Raw genomic sequence first — 22,479 nt, 5'->3', positions numbered from 1 at the left:
GCGCACACAAGTTGAAGACGATTTTTCCAAGCCCTGTGGTGGTCGGCCTCTCGGCTGGAGCGATGCCATGGGAAAAATTGTTTCGAAGGTAAATAAATGGATCGTGCGTGTGTGTGTGTATAGAAAGGGAGAAAAAGAAGGAACAGATTTCGAGCTATTATCGTCTTGGTCGAAACACGCGATCGGTTTGAAGATTGCTGGTGCTGCAAACAACTGCAGGGCTGACTGCAGACTTGCAAGCAACCTTGACAGATCACAGCCACACTACGCTACATTGTTTCGTTCGTAATGAGCTCTGGAGGTTCCTGCTTAAAATGTAAGCCATCCGTACGCCAAGGCCAAAAACCGCACGCTTATCAGCTACGGCGGTGCTTCCTAGCGATGGTCGTTTGGTGCCGTGACCAGGATACTGAGCGTGGCACGCAACAGGACGGTCCGGCCAGCGGTTCGACTCGTTTGTCTTGGAGCGCTCAACCTCCGGGACTACGGAGTAATGATTGAGTTTTCTTTTGCGTTTCCTGTCTCCAACACCTCCTGCCTTTCCTTCTCCTCCCTACCATGGGATAGGCGACCTCACGCACAAATAAAGCAGAGCAAAACGCATGACACGCACTGCAACTCACCTTCGACCGGTTCGCTGGATGCGTGTGGCGTGTGGCGTGTGCATCCCACACACACACACACACAGGGATAACAAATGGCAATCGCTACCACATTTGCCCGGTTCGATTCCGTTCGATGATGCATCCCGTTGCATGTGTTGTACTTTGTTGCAGAATCTCGGTCCTCGCCGAAACATTGTTGGCGATTCCCAGCGCCGGAGGCCACTATTTTTGTCGAACAGGCTTCAGTCAACCCCGACACCGGACACGCAAACTACCAACTGGAGCGAAATTGTTGTCCCGCTCTCTCGCTCCTACTCCGATGTAGCTTCCAGTGTTCCAGTGCTAATGATCCTGGAGACTCGGTCCGTCAAATGTTAATTTAGCTACAATCACATCTTCGCTCATCTTTGTCTCTGTAATGCCAACTCGAATTGCGATTAGCGGGCCTATTAGCGGCGGAGGTAATGGAAATAGAAGTTACCACCTGCAAAACGTGCTACATTGTGACATTGATGGGGATGATTAATCAAACTGGTGCAAAAACTGGTACTTGGGCATGAACTCACGAAGAAGCATTTAGAAGAAGCGGGATGGGATTCCTGGAAGCGTATAAACAGAGCCATTAAACTGCGTCTAAAGCAGGATTTTAAATGGTGCCACTGAATGTCTAAGTCACGAATCCAGAGGCTCAATGATACGAAATGGGAGTCATTATAGTGCTCTCTGACGACAGACTATGCTAAACCTTCGGATACTCGATATTCACTTGGGTTGTGGAGATACTTTGCTCTTAAAGGCCTGAACGTCCAGAATTTCCGGATCTCCAAGATGGTCAGATTTTATCTAATTATCTCGACTACCAGCCATCTAATCTGGACTCGTCTAAATGAACTCAAGATTCTCTAGGTGAATTTACTCTTGGTTCTGATTGTCTGGAGAGGTTAGACCTTCAAAAGGGTCACATTTTTGCAAGAGTGAGTTTGTACTCAAAATCTGGATCTTCCTTGAAATCCAAAGTGTTCAGAAATTGCAGGACTACAGGTTGATTATTTTAGGCACTCAAGCTATTCGGGACTCGTCTTCAAACGCCAAGATGAACTCAGGACATATTTTTCGAGGATTCACGGCGTCTTCGTTCATTTCTTCCACAACCGTCTCGTTCTTGGTTCTTCAAAAACACTCACAGTTTTGAGAGATCAAGCTCATACCCAAACTCTGGAACTTAGTTATATCTAGCTCACAGTAAGAACATTCGTAATATACATTAAAATCTGCCAGAGTTCTTTACTTGTCCAAAGCTGAGTTGGGCCCTTTTGGACCAAAGCTTCAAGGTTTTTGAGAAATGAAGGCATCACCAGGAGAACTTGAACTTCAAAAAACCTCACCGTCACCCCACTAAAGCGACTAATGAGACACAGCGAGAGTAAGTCATCAGTTTCAACCCGCACTTCCCTCCCATTGTGATCAATTAATCGTATGCAGTTCTTTCTCGCCGAGAACAGAAAAAAAGAACACAACAGGGAACAGAACAGCCAAAAAACAGTGTTCGGCTTGCTCATGCAAATGCTAATCCGGTTCGGAAGGCGAGAGCATAATAACGAAAGACGCGCGGATCCATCGATCGATCGATCCGTCCGATCTAATGGGTTCTGGTATGGTGTGGCCGGGCGAAATGCAAAAGGTGGCCGGCGCACGAATGAAATACGAGTCAATCGATCGAGTTTGTAGCATCGGTCTCACTGTGTGTGTGTGTGTGTGTGCGATTCCTCCCGTCACCCCTAACCCAGGGCGGATCTCCACCCGGGTCGGAAATCCCGGAGCGCCAGCGCCAAGGCGAAGAACGAAGCGAACGCGAAAGCAACGGGGCAAAAATTTGATGCGGACTAAAAGCGTGTGTGTGAGGAGGGGGATGGGAGGACAAGGAAGAGGCAGAGGGAGTTGCGGGATTGACCGAGCGGCGAAAGAATACATAAATTTGAAACCCTCAAGACAACATAATTATAGAGCATCGTTAATATGGGTTTAAGTAATAGTGTGCGGGTGAATAGTACGGATGAAAGGGTGGAGCGGTGAGGGGTGCGGAGAGCGGGTGGTACGGTGATGCTAGAGCTAGGCTGGGAAAGGCCACAAAAATGCCGCTAGATGGAAGCGGGCGGACGCGGAAAAGGATCTCGGAGTACCGTGCAAGACCGAGCGAGCGAGCGATCGATGCGTAAGTGTGTCCGACGCGAAACGACAATCGGAACGCTGATGAAAGCACCGAATTGAAGGCGCCCCCAATTCAACCCCAAAAAGAGCTTCTCTTCTCACCACCCCCCCGCTCCCCGCCCCCCAGGCCCTTTTAAGCCACCCGCGGAAAAGCGTTTCAAATGTGTGCCGCCGGCGGTGACCGGTAGCCAAGCCTCGATCCATTCCAGTTCTTATCCGACGGCTCGGACCAGCAACATTTTAATGAGTAGGTGTGGGTGGGTTGGGTGGGTTTGGGTGGTGATGGGTGCACCTTCTCTTCCCTCCCTTTCACGCAATTTTCTCTTTCGCGGCCGCCGCTTTAACGGCAAGCCTCTGGAAAACAAATAAACCTCACAGGACGTGCAAGTCATGCTCGCCACTTTGACCCAGGATTCACCCTTGTAAAATCACCCCCAAGAGTAAGTGAGAGGGAAAAGGGTTTTGCGCTCGAGTGAGAAAAAAGCATGGGGGAAATCGCGTGCGGCGGAAGGTTTTGGCGTTGCGGGAAAATAAAGGGAAGTCCAGCGTTAAAACAGCCAAAAGCCATTAGCGATCACATTCGTTGGCAACGATTCGGCCCGGGGGCGCGAAGCGAAGTTCTTGGGGGGGCAGGAGGAGACTCGCCCCAGGAGTAAAACGCTACCAGTAGGCAAATGGATCCTAACTACGAACGCACACACACACACACGTGCAGAGCGAGAAAACCTCAAATTGGTTCAATTTTAGGTTTTTCGGCTAATAAATACATCAAGAACAGATGCACCGCCGACAGCACCGACAACCGATGTTTAAGGGGACAGTTTTCGGCTGTTTTGGGTAAGTTTGTTTGGTGGGTTAGCAAGAAGGAGGGTAAGGGGGGGGGGGGGGAGAGGGGGGACAAACAGAATCAAGAGTGTCCGAGTGTGTTTCCTTATCGATTTTATAGCCCTCGTGTGTGCACACAGGCGCGTTCGGTTCGTGGAGGCGATTTACGGGCGAGTGAGTAGCGGTACGGACGGATCTTAAGGTACGCAGGAAGATGAAGTTTTCAACACCGAAAGTCGTTAAATTGAATCCACTTACCACGTAGGGTTTTGCGGTTTTCGGAATTACGGGACCAAACTTTTATATCGGGGGTTCGACTTTGATGGCGAGGCGCCTTAAGTCCTGACGGCTACCGTGTGAAGTGATGTTACAAATTGGGCTGTAGTTTACTGTAAATCTTTTACGAGTTTCCTGGAAATAACTTTTGCTCCACAGTTAGGATATCAGAATAGGTCTTTTGGGGTATTCCAAGGAAATTACTGGAAAAAAGTTTGAGAAATCACTTTGAGATAATAATTTAATCTTGACAGTTCCTATCAGTATTTCTTAATGACAGAGAAGCGACATCAGTAAGTGATGAGACCTTTTGAGGGTCTAAGATAAGCTCTCGCAACTTGGGATCTGTCTTCTTGTGACGATCTGTCAGATCTTCTCTGGATATTACAGTAGCGATGTGATCATTATTGAGTAGCGAATAACTGAGACTGAGTGTCTAGGACAACTTGTCAATACCTGTGACCTGTCAACTTGACAGTAGGGGTGCTATAAGAGACTGGGTTTATCAAAATTTTACTTCTTTATCTTGACCTGTTTAGAGTAGAGCACTGCTTATGTTGCCGTTCCTCCACCAGGAATCTTGGTCCAGAACTGAGCTACTGAGCTGATGGTTCACTTTCCTTATCTACACACCCTGGTCACTTACTTCGCCTAGAGATGGTTCTTAGGATTGACCGGTCAAAAATGGAGAAAATTATTGACATCCACTGTCAGCATATTCAGGGACTCGTTCGTAGAAATACTATGATATGTATGATATCGTGGAGAAGTTTGTGGAGCCCACAGTAGACAAAGCAGAACTCCTTTACAACCTCAAAATGGTCGATTTCAACTGTTCTTCAACTTCCAAGGCTAGCTCTATGATTGTCAGTATTTGTCGCACTTAATTCAATTCTATGGACCTTGCGTTCCAGTGGGGCGTAGGCCTCACACACAACAGCAGATATCATCCACAAAGAATTAAAGAGATCGAGTAAAAATCGTGCTTCAAATGTCAAAGACCCAGCACTGCATGACACCATCCAGAGCAATACATTCTATTCTGAAAGAAGAAATTCATTCGAAATAATAGCGAAGTTTGTCTACTTCCCTGGAAAGTTGGTCTACGTCCTGCCAAGTTGGGAGTAGTGATCCGTGGAAACGTCTCTGACAGTTAGTCCACGCTTCTGATCTGTCTATTTGAGAGTAGTAGCCTTAAGATACAGCTCAACTAACTGACCTTGAGCAAAACTAACATGGATCGCACAAGCTGTAAAAAGCTGAAAGCGTTCTCAAGGATTCTGATCTAATTTCTGATGTTCATAGCTCTCTACTGAATAAAAATTCGTTCATGAATGAAGATATTCAGTATCCAATTGAATCAATTTGTAAACAAAAACTCCACCTCAAAACCCAGTTGCTAAAGGAGCTCCTATACTTCCCTGATTCCTGGTTGTCAGACTATCCTCGTTAGTTTGAGGGTCATTGCGATACTTATCCCCAAACTTTTAAAGTGAGTTCTAGTTCGAGGGTTCATCCCTTCCATTCCACTTCATCTCTTCCTCCCCTCCTCTTCCTCTTCCACATGCTTACCCATTGGGTAATTAGGGTAAATCAGACATGAACTTCAAAAGTTTTACTACCATAAACAAATTAAACACTCCCTTGAAGCTATACGCACACACACACACACACACACACACACCAGGGCGATGGGTTAAAACGGCGGCAAACTTTAAACGATAAAAATGAGTGGTTTCGATTTTCGTACTTTCGCTGCAACTCTCTTTGCTTCTGCTCCTTTCGCATGCTTTGCTTACCACACACACGTGCAACCCTGCACAGAGTCGTCGAATGGCCAAAGGCGATGGAAACCCCCCCCCCCCCCCCCTCCCCATCATAGATCCCCGGCGCCAGTCAGCGGGTGATTAATGTATCGTTTCGCCAGTAAAAGAAATTAATTGTTAAAAGATCAACTGGGGGGGGGGGGGAGAAAAATAAAAAAAAGTAAACACCGGACCCCATCCACCGAGGCGAACGGTGAGCTTTTGTTGCGGAACTGTGGCGGTTTGTTTCTGTGGCTCCGGCCTGGAACAGCCGAATAATGGCCTCGGTTTGGGTTTTTATTGTTTTTTTCCACCCGGGCCCGTCAATCTGCAACCACGTTTATGGTCGCCCGCGAGCGGTCCTGCTCCGAGCGGTTTCGTGGAAGTCGCGCAAAGGGTTGATGGGTTTTGTGATGGGGAATAGGCCCAACAAACAAACGGCCCCAATTTTGTACCATAATTCTGTGAAGCCATTCTCGAGCCCGATATAACATTTGGGTTACATTTTGCGGCAGTCTTTTCGGGTGTGCTGATCTCTCGCCGGCTCATTCGGGAGAGAGGATCAACAACAAAAAAAAACGAAGCATCAGAATATTAGTTTCCGTTCTTGACGATAAAGACGTCAATATTTTGAGCAAACTTGCTTTAAAAAAGACTCACAAGAGTATAGTTGCAATTGGTGGTCCGCTAACAACGGTAGTGTGTTAGCACAACCCTAGTGCGACACAGTTTCGGAGGCTTCTTGAACGTAACTCGCGCGTAATCGCCACCGACCAACGGCCAAACGATGCAGATTACGGAGTCGGATCGTCGCGCGAAACCAGTTCGGACAGTGGCAAGCGCGAGCAGAGCAAGTGCGCGTAGAAAAACGGAACCGGTGCGGTTGCGGGCACCAAGAGAGCAAATTGCACGTTTAACGAGCAAAAGCCGGGAACCCGTTGAAGGTTGTGCCCGCTTCCTCGTGCGCGATCGCGCACCATCGCGCGCCGCCAGGGTGCCATTTTCTGAATCCGGCCGGGGGGAAAACCGTGCTGCCCCGCTGGTACGCGCTTAATCGCATTGATTGATCGGTTGTTTTGATAATGTTTCCTGGCGTCGTTTACCCTCCCCTTTAACGGCTAAGAAAGAGACTTGGCTTGGAGGGGGGGAGGGAGGGGCGATGAAACAACAGAGTCGCGGAGGTACCAAACAACAGCTTCTGCGCTTCAACTCGTGTTGCTCGTTACACGCACGCGGTTCTGGCTCGGTTTTTTTCTTGCGCCATAAGGGCCGATCGGTCTAAGTTCATGTTCATGCGCAATACGTCGTAATTGGAGGGTATGGAAGAGGTCAGAGCGGCAAGGAGGAGAGAGGGCTGCAAGAAGAGAGGAGAAATAGGATCGGCAAAAGGGGTATGACAACGACAAGCGAGGATGCTAGTGAAATGTTGATAGGGCGACAAAAAAAAAAGGCACGAAGAATTGTGACGAGTGGCGCTAGCGCGTTGGATTGTTTTTAATGAAGAGCGAAATTAATTAATTGGGCGATTGCGTTAAATCAACACAAGACACGAGAAATGCCCGACCAAAGGCAAAGATTGTGGACAGCTGATAGTGGGGGGGGGGGGGGGGTTCCAGTTCCAGGAAGTTGAGTGTTGGTAGCTTGCCCGAATTCAATGCTGCTGCCATCAACGCTGTTCCGAAATGTCACCAACGCGCAAGATCGCCACCGTATCAAGATTCGAGTTGATCCGAGAATACAAGCAAGTAATCTTCGTTCTCAGTACAGTATGTTAAAGGATCTTGATAGCTAATGCTTCGACAAGCAGAGCTCGTTCAGAAAATGTTGCTCCGATCTCTATACCGAAGAGCATTCGAATGCGAATTTAAAAATTTGCCAAGAGTCCTCAAGATATTCGACGCATCTTCGAATCGGGCTGTCCGTTTGGGAAGATTTTTTCAAACCTTGCTCTTCGGATGAAGCAAGAGCTGTCACCAACAGCTGCAAGATATCATCACTCTGTCTGCCATCAAGAAACTCACTATTTCAACCGTACAAATTCCTTATTGCGACGCAAACTTGACGCTAACCTTTAACATTCCTTTCCGCGACCCTTCGACCCTTAATCGCTGTATGTGCATGTGAGCGTGTGTGTGTGTGTGTGCACGCTTTGCATGATCAACCCTTTCGCCATTATCCTTCAAGGCTAACTACAACCAGAAACCGGGAGTCGGTGCACCGGTGTACACTGTTCCGCCTTTATCTCGCCTCGCAGTTTGCCCACCATTTGAATATCATACCTTTATCTACCATGTTGCAATCTGTAGCATGAAGAAGTGGCGGGGGTGGTGGGGTGAGGTGAGGAGGGAGTTTTAATCGTCGTCGCTGCATCGAATTCGATCCCTTTCGAACCGCGCATCAAACCCTTCCCTTCTGTGCTAATGCAATTATCGCTCGTATTAATATTCTCATCCACCTTCTAGCGATTTACCATTTTTGCAATTAGAAATACATTCATCATTCGTCACAGTGGGGTCAAGCGGGAGAGAGGAGAGAGGGGTGATTTGTAAGGGACCCAGTGTAAAGCCCCGAGGCGGGACGGGGTGGCTGGTGGACCGGTTTGACGGGTTTTGGATTGCCATTGCAACCCTGCCGCTGCGTCGTGCATCACTCCGCAACACGCCATCGAGAAGCGATATCGAAGGAATCTTGTACATGCGCGGATCAACAAGGCGGTTTGCGCCATTCAACCTAGCCCTCCGGTAATCTTCGGCGATTGATGTGTAATGGCTGGCTGGTTGGTTGGTTGCAAGCCCCCGTACGTAGGGGGGCTCTGTACGTATGATGCATGTTTGAAGGCAGAATTCCTACGTGACCATTCGAAAACGTGCTCTGATACAATATGGATGAATGTCCAACGTTGCTGTCCCTCGAATATGAAGAGTTCCGGTCGGGACACCTCTGACTCACGTCCGGTGCTGGGCGAAGATTCCATAGGCAAAACGGAAACCCCCGAAAGAGCAACCAAAAAAAAAAGGAAGCAATTAAATCAATTTCTGTTCCTCATCAATTCTCCGTCCCAAGGGGAAAAAAAGGGTGTCAGAGTTTGATACACTTCGACGTCTCCAAAACCTTAAATGTTTATGGAGTCTACCGGCACCACTTAACCATAACAACAACAACAACAACAAAATCATCTCAGCACCAAGACACTCGGAACAATTTTCTCCAGAATTCTTCGACTTTCGACGGAGGAGTGTGAGGGGGGGGGGGGGGGGGGGGTTCGTATAATGTCGGCGATGATTTTAAAACCCTCCATCATTGTGGTCCCACTGATTGGGTGCGACGGTTTGGTTAGACCGTTTAGTTTTACGACCTTTGGAAGCTGTAAATGAGTTTCGACCCGGCCGGGCCCGAAATGAGACCAAATAAACCAAATTGGACCATAAAAATCGAATACCTGTTCGGTACTGGCGTCGCCGCCTCCACAAACATCTTCGTACCGCTGCATCCTTTAATGGTGCGGCGACGATGGTACACAAAGCGAGAGAGAGAGAGAGAGAATGAGTGTGTGAGAGAATGGAAAAGCATCTCAAAAATCAAATCCTGACTCGGAAGGACCACAGCAAGTGATCCGGGTGGGTGAGAAGGCGCGCGCGCGCGTTCCCTCCAAGAAACAAAGGTAAACGCACCGAAATTCTTCCCCGGTACGTTGTATCTTTGGGACGTTTGGGAATGTTCAACAACAACAAAAAAACAACACGAAATCCCCATAAACTCATCTCGTACGCGTTAGGGCGACGGCAAACCTGCGGCAAACCACTGAACCACTGATGGGGAGACCCCATTAAATCACCTGTTTTCGGGGTTCCTTCAGGGGTTCCTGATCGTTCGGGCACCGTCATGCTGCAGGGTGTTTTTTTTTCTTCTCTCCTGACTCTCTGGGCTCGTCTACACGTATTGTGTATGGATTGTATTAAAACAAAGACCGCACCATTCTTGACGCCGGCCACGTCGGGAAGTCCAAGGAAGTTGTGAATTAAGCCCGTCGTCGGAAACGAATTATAATCAGCCGACGAATTATGATGGACGGCCCAGCGCCGGCTCCTCTTCGAGGGTGCACGGGGTTTCGCTTTGGGCCAGTGGTGGGTTCGCTTGGGTGATTGAAACCACAAAACAAAGAAAGGCAAAAGTCAGAATAGGAACCAGCCAAATAAAAAAAAAACTGAGTAAAATGTACCTCAAAATGTAGCTGATGCAGAGAACCTCAATATCCTTGATTTTTTTTTTATTTTTGATTTTGTGTTTGCCCAAGCGGTTCTTCAAGTTGAAGTTCATTCCCGGACATTTAAGAACTTCAGAAATAGGTGCAAAAATTTGTTGTTACCTTCAGGTGGGAAAGTTCCCGATGCGATGTCACCGACAAGTGTCACTAACTTTTTTTTCTCTTTCTTCCTCACTCTCTCTCTCCCTCTTTCCCTTCTTTTCGATTCCCTTTTCCCACCCACAGGAACATCCGGGATTGCGAGGTACACCGCTGGCAATGTTGGCGGCCCAGTGCAACAAACTGTCCAGCAAGTCACCGCCACCGTTGGCGGACGCAGCCGTTGGCAAAGGGTTCCACCCGTGGAAGAAGAGCCCCATCTCGTCCGGACCCCACTCACCCTCGAACACACAGTCGGTCGGGCTGGGCGGTGGGAACGGCGGTAACGGTTCCGGTTCAGGTGTTGGTAGTGGTGGTGGAGGTGGAGGTGGAGGAGGTGGTGGAGGATTGGGAGGAAATTCGGTGTTGCAGTCATCGCTCGGGCGACTTTCGTCGTCCGGTAGCTCGTCCACCATTAGCCCGATGGCAAATCTCACGTCCAGGTAAGCGTGTGCGACATCCTCTAGCCTTTTGTTACAATCGCTTAAATTTAAAGAGTATATGTTGTGTGTGCGTGTGTGGTAGATTAAAGTAAAAGATTAATAGTTAGAGAGAAAATACGCTGCTTATAGGTAGCATTAGTTGGCGAACAAATGTGACAGCTGTCAATTTTATATGTATTGCAAAGAAAAGCGCACCTCACAACTGCTTTTATGATTTGCCTTTTTTAAGTCAACAGTAAACATTGCGATTAAGTCAACTGTCAAACAAACGGGTAATGAGATCCCATTCTTTCATCCGTTCATGCAATCCAATTGAATTCATCCGTTTGACAAGTAGTGAATTCTGTTCAGCATAGAATATGTTAATAATAGCTCGAGATAGGCATTTTGCACCTCAATGACACTAAATGCTGAACACCAGTATTTGACAGCTGTCAAACGGCAACTAGATTCACTACAGCACACACTGTCACCGGCACGAAACGAATTGTTAAACGATGTTGTATTATTATTCTCTTTTCTTGTTCTTCTTATCACTCTCTTTCTCTTTTTTCTATTTCTTTCTTTTTCTTCCCCATTTTTTCTCCGACGAATGCCCCTTTGTCTAAATGTGCCAAAACTACATTTGTTGTTGTTTGTTGTTGTCTCTCTCTCTCTCTCGCTCTACATTCCAATACGCATGTATACGTGTGTTTTTGTAATGCTTCCCCATCCTTCCTTTCCTTTCCTCCTCATCCCTCAATTCCTACCACATCTCCTGATTGCCCTCTGGTTACCGTTGTGCGATCCAGCGATCTTTACTTTTCCGGTGCGTCCGGTTCGCCCGGTGGGTGTGGAGCGGACAATGCGCACCACACCCTCCAGCACGCACTGGGGGCGGCAGCGGCAGGCAAGGTCGGTGGCGACGGGGGCGGACCGGGGCAGGCAAGCTCGACGGCGGCTGCGGCCGCTGCGGCCGCCGCCCAGCTCGGGTCCGTTTACGGCCGCCACCCGTACGACTGGCACCCGTTCAACGCGGTCGGCAAACCGGACGCGAACGGGCTGGGCGGCAACGGGGGCCACGGGACGCCGACCGGCTGGTGGGACATGCACGGGGCGGCCGGCAGCTGGCTCGATATCGGTACGAGCGCCGCCGCCGGTATGCACGCGGCGACGATGGCCAACTATGCCGCGTCGGCGGCGGCCGCCTCGGTGAGCGGTTCCGAGCATTACGCCTCGACACTGACGCACGCGTCGCTCACCAACACCGCACACCTGCTCGGCTCCGGCCAGCATCTGCTGCAGGATAGTTGCTACAAGAGCATGCTCCAGCCGGGCGGCGTTAGCGTCGGCCAGTCGGCCGCCGGCGTCGGCGTGGGCGGGTTCGGGCTAGGTCCGCACGGGGGAGGTTCGCCGGCACCGCCACCGAGCGCCCCGCAGGCACCGTCGCCGCGCAGCCAGCGGCGCTACTCCGGCCGGGCGACCTGCGACTGCCCCAACTGTCAGGAGGCGGAGCGGCTCGGTCCCGCCGGCGTGCATCTGCGCAAGAAGAACATCCACAGCTGCCACATACCGGGCTGTGGCAAGGTGTACGGGAAGACGAGCCACCTGAAGGCGCACCTCCGGTGGCATACCGGCGAGCGGCCGTTCGTCTGCAACTGGCTGTTCTGCGGCAAGCGCTTTACGCGCTCCGACGAGCTGCAGCGGCATCTGCGCACGCACACAGGTGAGAAACGATTTGCTTGCCCCGTCTGTAACAAACGATTCATGCGAAGTGATCATTTAGCCAAACACGTCAAAACCCACAACGGCGGTGGTGCCAGCGGTGGCGGCGGTAGCGGCGGCGGCGGCGGCGGCGGAGGTGCTGGTGGCGGCAGCAGTGGTGGTGGTGGCAGTGGTGGTAGTGGTGGAGGTGGAAGTGCAGGAACAGGATCCGGTGCGGGAAGTGGTGGCAGCGGTGGAGGCACCGGTGGCAACAGCTCATCCGGCCCAAACACCGCCAGCGGCAATGGCGGCGGCAATGGTGGAAGTGGTACCGCCAGCAGCCGAGGTGACAGTGCATCCGGGACGAACGGTGGCAGTGGTGGAGGTGGTAACGAAGGCACCAAGAAGGGCAGTAACGCGCAGGCACCGCAACCGATGGACGCACACTGCAGCGATTCGGAGGAGGGCGCTGTGACCGGTGCGTCGGTGACAGATCACTTGCACGGTGGACCGCTGGGGTCGCTATCGGCACCGCACGGTGTGATGGGCGGAGGGCCGCCCGGCATGCTCGGTGGCGGGTCCTGCCATTCGATGGGCTCTCCCGGACTGTCCCACTCGCAACAGCAGCAACACCATCAGCAACAACCAGGTTCCGGCCCACATCACCATCACCCGCATTCGCATCATCCCCATCACGCACATCATCAACATCATCAGCAGCAGCAGCAGCAGCAACAACATCATCACCATCATCATCAACAGCAGCAGCACCACGCGCACACGCCCAGTCCGGGCCTGGAGCACGTCAGCCAGCAGCAGATGGATGTGAAGCCGGGCATTGTCTGAGGCCCGGTGCAGTCCGACCTGTTCGCACTGTTCGGACAGCGCACCGACATCGTCAGGGCAGCGGCAGATTGGATCTGAACCGTGCTCACATCCAACAAACACACACAAAATTGCAAGTATAGCTCTGTTCGGGGGATGCTACCGAATCTCCCCCACCAGCGCAAGTCTCGATCCGTTTAACGTGAGCCGTTAAAAAAAAAACCCCCAGACCCGTACACTAATCAAGAAGAATGTTCAAGGTTACACCCAACGATCGTGATCCTTTCGAACTAGCTTAATGTCTCTAGGAAATAGTGCTGTTTGTTTTTTTTTCGTTTCCTGCTTCTTCTTAGAACACATCTGACATCCGTCAGGATGTAGGGCTTTGATGTGAGTATGTCAAAACAGTAATAAGAGGATTAGAACGAGAAGTCTACAAAATAAGGGATATTACAAAAAATATGAACCATAAATATGGTTACTTAACTTAAAAACAGAACACACTCACTCACACCCACACACACACTTTGTTATTTTATCCTCGTAATTGTAATTCGCTTTTTCTTATCTCGTTTTGTCTCATCGAACGATGGCGTCGATGAATTGTGAATCAAAATAGTAACAGCAACGCGCAGCAAGAGTAACTAAATGAATCTAAAGTAAATGTCATTCATCTGTCTGGTGGATGAATTAGTTGGATGAACACGCGCGAACGCGCGCGTGTGTATTGTAATATTGGGGATGATAAACACTGACACAGGGTAGCGTTAGTATCTGTACAGCCTAATGGGATCGTTGCGTGGTGTGTATGTGCCACCAGACGGCTACCAACATCCTGGATGTTAGTGCAGGGTTTTTCTCTCTTGCGATAAATCGTTACGTTTCTAGACATCACGCGGACCATGGATAGACGCTGAACAATGTATCGAATACACTGTTGACGCGCGGGTATGCGCGCCGTAATACTTAAGCCTGGCGAAGGGATATTACTATATTGTATTGCAGAAAAAAAAACATCACATTAACTATAACAGAAAAAATGAAGAACGAAAACAACAATCTTGTCCGACGAACCGCGATCACATTTGTACTTGGGGAGGGTTAACGTGAATTAAACAAACAAAAAAATGGGGGAAAGTTATCGGTTACTAATTTAACTTTAATCTCACTGATAAGTGTAAGTCTCTTGTTAGAAACGGGGATGGTAAGCGGGGTGTATTGTACACCGGTCCCAGCAGCCGCGTCAAGAAAGCGATCAGTGCCGAAAGCAAAGCTGAACGAACGCTTCAAATACGAGCCGGGCTAAAAGATTTGGGAAGCAAGTTTGGAAACTGCGAAAAGGAACGGTGGTCCTTCGTTTCGACGGCGGCTAGCATGTTAAGTGCATGTATGTAATAATTGAAATGTAAACAGTAAACATTCAAAATTTAGACACCCAAAAAGAAAAAAAAACCACTCACACACGCTAACATATTTTCACAAGTAAAAATTTAAAGCACTATTAATTAAACGTTCAATCCCCTGTTTAGGCGCAAAAGTTTTAACACAGAATCTCGCTATTGATGCATGAACTCGATAATGAATCGATCGATGTGTTCATGGGGAAAATGATTTATACGAAAAGAACAACACACAGAGAAAAAAACACGTGGAATGAACTATTTCTATCTACCGTCGCTAATTTGTTGTGACGGTTGGTGCGATTGGTATAAGTTTTTATCATTAGTAGGTAACTATTTTATTACCATTATTATTATTATTATTACCACTACTTCCCCTCGTTCCCCCATTCCCTTACTCCTTTCCGTAATTAATTAGGATGAACTCAAAATTGTCTTACGGAATGAATGATTACATGCAAGCAAAGCAAAACTATTGATGGATCGTAAATATACACCTTATGACACCCAGCTCGTTTTGGTGGATTTTTGATTCTCATCTACATCGTGGTGCTTAATATCACTTAGTCTAGCATTAAAGGGCAAACTTCTAGGAGAATCGAGGTCTTAGGATGCTGCAAAAGTCCTCGATATCACTCACGGTCAAGCGTCGTTGTCTGCTCTAATACCTAATATCTTGGACGCATCAAGGCATCACTTAGTTTGGCCTGGCCATGACTGGAGTCTGGCAAGTGTAATTCGATGCACCATAGTCCTCCATAATCAAAGATCCTTCTGCGCATGTTCTTCTCGAAGGCGGCTAAGAGGAGTACGAACATCTCTCGGGACTCAAGATCCTTCTGAGTATCTTCCTGAAAAGTACGTCAATTTTGACCAGAGTTCATGTCTCTGTGGCATAGGTGAGTACTGGCATTCTGAACGTTCTACATATATTCCCAATTTGACTGGAGAAGTTTCCGCAGCCTGCTTAGTCAGCACCCTTGTTCGCATCTCAACATCTTCGCAACAAACTCATACTAGCACAATCGGTAAACCGTCAACGCTTAATAGCGAAAGCTATAGCTTCCCTTCGTAAAGACGATACTTGAAACGAACCCCGCCAAAGGGCTACACACTATCAATCTTGCCGGCCATTATAGACAGCCGGGCCGTACGTGAAGCATTATTATTATTTACCCACGAATCAATGCTTGGTTGCGCGGGTTGATGAGCTAATTGCTGGTAGACGCTGCCCGTAATCAATTACTTCCCCTAATTGCCTTTGATTAGCGCTCTCCGGTTACTTTTTCGAGCTGCATCGTGCTGTGCCGGCACGCTCGCTTCCCGCGGTCCAACGAAATCGGATCATCGCATCAATCACGCGTGCGACGTAATTTGTTGGATGGTTTTTTTCATTTGTTTTCTATCATTGTCTGGGCAGTGCAGCAAATGATCTTCGTTTGACAGCAGTGGAGGAAAGGGTTATTTCATGAGTTTTTCTTTGGAACTACTACTTTGAGAGGTTTAGGCTTACTACTTCTGACTTCTTTGAATAAATCTTACCTGCAGTAGGATAGTAAGTCATCGGTCTTTAACAGGCAGCAACGGGTATGGAATCCCGTCCGGATCGTCTCTCCGTAGACAGGACTGACTAGTCAACTACGGCTAACATCAAGTCAAGGAGTCAGCTCGCATCATAGTTTTGCATCAAGCACACTAAGCTGATGCTTGGGCTCCCAACATTCAAGGGGTCCCAAAGAGTATCTCCCTATAAGCTGACCGTTAGGTCCTAGGAACGTATGTTACAAGAAGCCCCTTGTAATATCTCTTCCCATTCTAGCTCTATTCCAATCATCAGATTCGACATGCTAGGGGTCGTCAACTATTATTCCAGCAGCTTGATCCGCCACTGCGAGGCTGTAGTGCCAAAGAAGAAGAAAGATAGGCAGTCTTGCGTACGGAGAGACGTTCTGGACGGGATTCGATGACAGGTCCCATGTCTAGTGCACTCCTACCACCAAATGCAAGTTTGTGCTCTAAGACCCCTGCTTTACTGTTGGACTAAAAGCAATAAACAATGAATGTGTGGAGAATAGGTTATCCGCCTTGCAAAACAAAGACCCACACTTGAAGATGGAAGAAATTGGCACACGCACACCCACGCACTCCCACTCACACACAATCACACTCTTCTCACAAACGACGATAAGTAGATATGACAGCAACCTCGTTGTGCCACTGACACCGAAACAAAGTGACAAAAAAGCCTTTTGAACTGTCACGACACGGCCGAAAGATAAACAAAGCGGAGTTCGCAGCAAACGTTTTTACATTGTCTTCCCAGTGCGGTGCGTGTAAATTTCAACCGTAATAACTTCAAACCCCTGTTGCGCATTTTTCCTCCCACACCTTTCCGCTCACCGAGTGTTTGACATCTCGTCACCATAAAATAAACACACACGCACCAATGGTGGCGGCGGCATCTCTTTATCGGTGCGTCGGTCCCGGTACCCACACATTCCCTAACTCCATACCAGCGTGTGCGGTACGGTGACGTGTCGGTCGACGTGTCAAAAACTAATAAATTAAGTGCAGTGTGGTGTGAATGCGGCAAACATTATAATCACCGACGCTTCTTCACTTGCACCGAAGCCGGTTTAGCGTGAATGAATCCGTGGAATGATAAAAATCTTGCCCTCCCTTCCCGTGCTTGTGGCCCTGTCCCCATACAGGCAAATCGAATGTGTGAGCATGTGTGTGTGTGTGTGTGTGTGTGAGCCGGCAAGGGCCAAGACCGCACACGCAAATGAGAATAATAGAACTCCTCCGAACCGAGGAGTGCTTGCTCGGTTTCATTAGCCTTCAATCTTAACCCCCCGAAGCATCTTTCTGCGCGTGTCGGCATTATTATCTTTCTCCAAAAACCCAAACAATTTCGGTTTCATGTTGTCGAAAAAATACCCCCCTCCCACCTACTTCACTCTCTCCTAGGAGTGAGAAGGAAGCAGTGGAAGAAGAAAGCAAAGGGTGCGGATTGTGGCCGTACAACACCGAGGACAAACGACCGAAGCATCGGATCATTAATCAATCAGCCGCTTTCGAACCGCACTGGAGTTGATGGCTCGTGGTCGGTTTGTGTGCTTTTTTCTCTCGTGAGCTCTCGCTCTCTCTCTCCGTCACTCTCAAAAGACAAGCCTTTTGGGCAATGAGTTTTATTAGTGTACTACTTAGTGGTACCGTGGCAAGGTTTTCCAGCAAGGTGTCTACTAATTGGATGTGAGTGTGTGTGTGTGTGTGTGAAGCTTGTTTGACAGAAAGTACAGTGTGTGATATAAACAGATTATTCATGCTCTACAAAACGTTACGAGAATAAAAAGGTATTTCAACTTTATTTATTATTGATATATTGTTGATTATTTACTAACACTACTCATATGAAACATGAACTTACACATGCAGTGACGGACAATAGAATAAGGCCTCCTTAAAATAAGAATATAGTAAAGGTGTAAACATGATACCGTTTTCTATTAAAATTGGTTGAATATTTTGGGAAAACGATCCTATCATTGGATCAATTAAGAATTCAATTCTTGATTTTCTATTTGTCGTTCTGACGGAATTCTGACAGGGCGGTCCAGTGGCAGAGGCGATAACGACGCCGGTCTTCACACGGCAAGACCGGGGTTCAAATCCCATCCAGACCGTCTCCCCGTAGGCGAGCTGACTTTTGTACTACGTGTAAAATCAAGTCGCAGAAAGTCAGAATTGGAAGGCTGAGACTTCTCGAGGTTGTAGTGCCAATGGAGAAGCAGATTCTGACGGAATTATGGCCAAAACACATAAGACAGCGTATTTTCTTTTTTTGTATAGTTTTAGGCATATCCTACTTATATTTTTCAATTTCAACTACCAGCTTCGATTTGAAAAAAATCAGTTTTTTGTGTTGCAATTTTTTGTCATTATTTGGTCAAAATTTTAAATATTGCTTAAGTCTGAATTAAGAACCTCCCCCCAACAATCACTCACTTTTCACAACTATCTTTTTCGAACTTTTTACCATTATCAATTATTTATTTATTATTTATTATTATTATACTTTATTATAACAACATTTATTTTATTTTATCTACACTTTTACCTAAAGTTTAGGTATCTCAGTAGCGAAAAGTGAGTGCTAGTGAGTGAGAGGGGGGGGGGACTCTCTCTTCAGACATTAACCATATTCGATAGTCCGTCAGTGTATATGGTAATTCTAATGTATAATTGATATGATATTCTAAAACAAAATTCGAGCTACCCTGCATCTGACGACCTTTTAATAGAGTTACCTTCCTTAGACTAGAGATCATAAATTAGCTGCTTTTTCTTTTCCAAATAAACCTCCTTTTTCATCACCAAAATAACATTCCCCATACGCAATCAAAGCAATAAATTGATGTAAATTGATACAAATCGCGCTATTCTAAGGCATCGAGATGCATACCGTTTTGAAATTTTGAACAAAAAAGAGAAAATTAAGTCACACATTTCGCACGATTATGCTAATTTCAAATAAGAAAGAGCACCATAAACTAAGCTTCCCCCTTTGCCTATTCGTCAATTCAATTGGCCACGTGGGATTTGTGGTAGTGATACGGCCCTCCACCATATCCCTTGCAGCCTGGGAACCAATGCTGAACAATGTTTGTTCTGCTTTCCTTTCACTCTCCACGCACGCTCCCAACAATGGACAGCAAGGGACAGAAGGAAACACCCGGAACAGACGCGATGATTGAAAAATCTGGTGATAGATAATGCGAGCAGCAATATTGACACGGACTCATCCGCCGCGAGGCCGACCGGGGCAATTGTGAACAATCAGCGGTCCGGGACCCTCTTTCAGCCGAAGGGAAAACCGTCGGCCGATGCTCGTTTAGTAGCGTGCGGTACCGCAGAAATGATCCGATGCTTCTAGCTCCGTGTTGATTTCATTAGGGATTGTTCGGTTGAGGGTGGCTCGTTGAAAGATTATTCAATAATGCCACTAGCTGGTACAGGACACGGTGACTTCTCGAACCCGGGGAACCCGTTGCAAAAATCGCAAACCCGGGGCCCGTTAAATCAGGGGTGAGGCTTAGCGTAGGAAAAATCAACCATTCACGCACGGCTGAAAAGTGGTGCTGGTGGAAGAAGATTTCTTCCACGTCGAACGGTGCCCGTTATCCTTTAAGCTCTGTTTTGCTGTTTTTTTTTCTTATACAAAAAGGAGGCAAGTGAATGGGCTTTAGCGTGGAACAGCGCATCGACATTACATCGGCTTTCAGTTTTTTTTGGTTGCTGCTACGTGCTCGTCAAAATCAGCGATCTGTGGTAAATTGGGAAATTATGCAAATTTTCGATGGTTGCTTTCTCGGAGGAGACGAGAAACGGCTCGGTAGAAATTCGATTAGGCAGCGTGGTGTGTACTTGACAGTATGCTTATGGAGTGCATTAACGTGTGGAAATGTTATTTGTCTCCATCAGTGATCTAGAATGAGATTCAATTTTGCTTTTGCTATGAGCCTTATTATGAGAAGCAAATTTTACAATTATTTTCTCGTATCAAATTTATTTTATTTTAGAAAAGATTTTTATTTTTGCATTCAGTTGTAATTCTTTTCAGATTTAATATTATCTACCAGTAATTTATTGAGTAATTTTGTAGCTATTCGTAAGCTTGTTGGAATTAATTTTACGAACACGCCTTTAGCTCTTGTGCATCTGAGAGAACAATTGCCTAATATCAGGCGTTTAGTCGTTTTTGTCGCACAATTTTTATTGCAGTCCCGATGCAAGAGTTAGCCAAATTGCTAACCATTATTTTTTTTTAAACCGAAAATAATAATTTTAATTTTTGATCGGAAAACCCCTTTCCAAAGCCAAAGGTTGACCAATCGGAACAAAGCAAACGGAAATGAATTACAGTTCCACGTATTAGATGTCTTTGTTGTAGACCAATTCACGTCTAAAAACTCATCGCATTCATTCCCTTCCCATTGGATGCGTTCTTTTTCTGTGTTTGCTTTGGCCACACCAGCTCTACCGACCGCTTTCCGTGCTCAAGTGCCTTGCTGTACATTTATACACTATCTCTCCAATTTTTGTTTTAATGTTTTGTTTCGCTCTTCGCCCAACCCAACGCACATTGGTTCTGTACGTACCGCAATGTAGCATGTAGATTCTACTGAATGAGGCGGAAACATTAAATATTTATGACACGATTGCAGCCCATGCGGAACTGGGAGCCTCCCGGGCTGTCCCTGGTGCCGTCTCGTTCCGTGGTTGAGGTTGGCGTGCTTTTGCCTTTTCTTTTTTGTTCCCCTCGCTTTGTGTTGCGATGTATGCCGTCCACGAAATAGTTTAAATTAAAACAGCCATACGAATTTACATTTTCATCTACGTCAGTTTTCAAACTGGGCGAGCTTACCGATGATTTGATTTACTTTATTTGGTTGTTGATTTATTTGCGGTTTGAATAAAGAGATTTTTATTTTAAAAATGAATGAACCATAATAACGATGTCTCACAAGACAAGACAGTGAACATCGAATGTTTCGAGTAAATTCATTGACAAGCAATTCATCTGTAGCACGAGCAGTCAGTGGTGGATCTAGTCATGAGGAGACTTGTATCGAACCTCTCGAGCCCAATCCATTCTTCTATCTTATTCTTTATGACTTTTTTACACGACAAGGCTCTCTGGAAAAGTAGGCCTTTCGATGCCAAGTTCCCTAAGGTAGATAAAGTGAAGACAAAGAGCTACCATTGACTACGAGGTGTCTTGATACAACCTTCGTTCTACATCATTTCTAGAAGAGAAGCTAGCTAATGTCCTCACCTTTTCGGCTCCGAGATCTGTAGATAGATGACACTCTAAGGAAGAATAATTTAGCTACGAGGTCTTGTAAGAGGAGAAAATCAGACGATAAAACCTCTACAGCTTCAAGAGAAGCTTGGTAGGGGAAGTTTCTTGGATAATGAAATTTCTTATACTATGAGTGTTTCGGAATTATGAAGTCTACTTGGAAATCATTGTCTTTCTTCAGCCAAAGAAATATATAAAAATACGAGATCTTGGAGTAGAAGAAAATTATTCAAGGAAGCCTCCACATATTCGAGGTCCTTTTGCAGGAGAAGTTTCTGAAAAAACGAGATTCCTCATCTTGTGAATTTTCCTAGAAGAGGAAATTTTCCTTGGAGATCTATGTCTTTCTTTATATTAAAAGACCTCAGAAACTACGAGGTTTTGGATTAGACGCAGATCTGACACTGAAGCCTGTCTAACGTTCCCTTCGGCAAAGGAGTTCCTTCAACTTCATGGACTATGGACTCTGAAAGTTCCTTGGAAAACGAGATTCCTTGTACTATGGGTATTCCTAGATAAATGTTTGTGCCTCGGAAATCCATTTGAAGCTTTTTTAACTATAAGGTCTTGTTATACAAGAAGATTAGACGAGTTTGTCTCTACAACTTTGTGATCTCTTTGTTGAGGAAATTTCTTGGCAAAAGATAATTCTCTAACTATGAATTTTCTTAGGTGTGGAAGCTTTCCTTGAGGATCCTTTTCTCTAGTTAGACGAAGAGGCCTCGTTAACTATTAGGTCTTTGATTGGAAGAAGACCATACGATGAAACTTTTACAACTTCAATATCTGTTAGTAGGGGAAGATTGTTGAAAAATAATATTTCCTGAGGTGAGCAAGTCTTCCTTGGGGATCCTTGCCTCTCTTTAGACACCCAGGCCTCTTCAACTACGAGATCTTGAAATGGAAGTAGATTAGACGAGAAAGAAGCGTACAGTATAAGTTCCTCTAGGTGAACAGATCTTTCTTGAAGGTCCTTTTTCTTTAGACGAAAAGGTTTCTTCAACTTTTCGTATGAGCTTTGTATGGGAAGAAGATTGGATAACAACTTGAAGGGCTCTCTTAGATCCTTGTCTTTCTTTACGTGAAGATGCCTCTTTAACTACAAGGTCTAATATCAGAAAAAACTAGACAGAGAAGATTCT

General features: G+C 46.7%; 2 protein-coding genes across 11 annotated transcripts in view; both read left to right on the top strand.

Moving 5' to 3' along the window:
* The window catches only part of LOC118507633 (transcription factor Sp9), an 84,198-nt gene extending 69,216 nt beyond the window's left edge, over positions 1–14,982 (top strand). For all 9 annotated transcript variants that reach the window (XM_036046435.1, XM_036046382.1, XM_036046410.1 and 6 more), the window contains exons 3-5: positions 10,209–10,564; positions 11,356–12,269; positions 12,330–14,982. In XM_036046435.1, the coding sequence (XP_035902328.1) occupies positions 10,209–10,564; positions 11,356–12,269; positions 12,330–13,093 (2,034 nt within the window). In that variant the 3' untranslated portion in view covers positions 13,094–14,982. The remainder of the gene's footprint in view (positions 1–10,208; positions 10,565–11,355; positions 12,270–12,329) is intronic.
* Positions 14,983–16,728: 1,746 nt separating this feature from the next.
* Positions 16,729–22,479, top strand: part of LOC118507857 (obg-like ATPase 1) — a 56,561-nt gene continuing 50,810 nt past the window's right edge. The window contains exons 1-2 of one of the 2 annotated variants that reach the window (XM_036047041.1): positions 16,729–16,799; positions 17,683–17,828. The gene's annotated coding sequence lies outside the window, so the exon portion shown is untranslated. Of the gene's footprint in view, positions 16,800–17,678; positions 17,829–22,479 lie in introns of those variants that run through there. The other variant, XM_036047030.1, reaches the window with a different exon arrangement.

Source organism: Anopheles stephensi, chromosome X (assembly GCF_013141755.1).
Source record: "Anopheles stephensi strain Indian chromosome X, UCI_ANSTEP_V1.0, whole genome shotgun sequence".
Classification (NCBI taxonomy): Eukaryota; Metazoa; Arthropoda; class Insecta; order Diptera; family Culicidae; genus Anopheles; species Anopheles stephensi.
The sequence above is the reverse complement of the archived record's forward strand: the minus strand, read 5'-3'. Positions and strand labels throughout refer to the sequence as shown.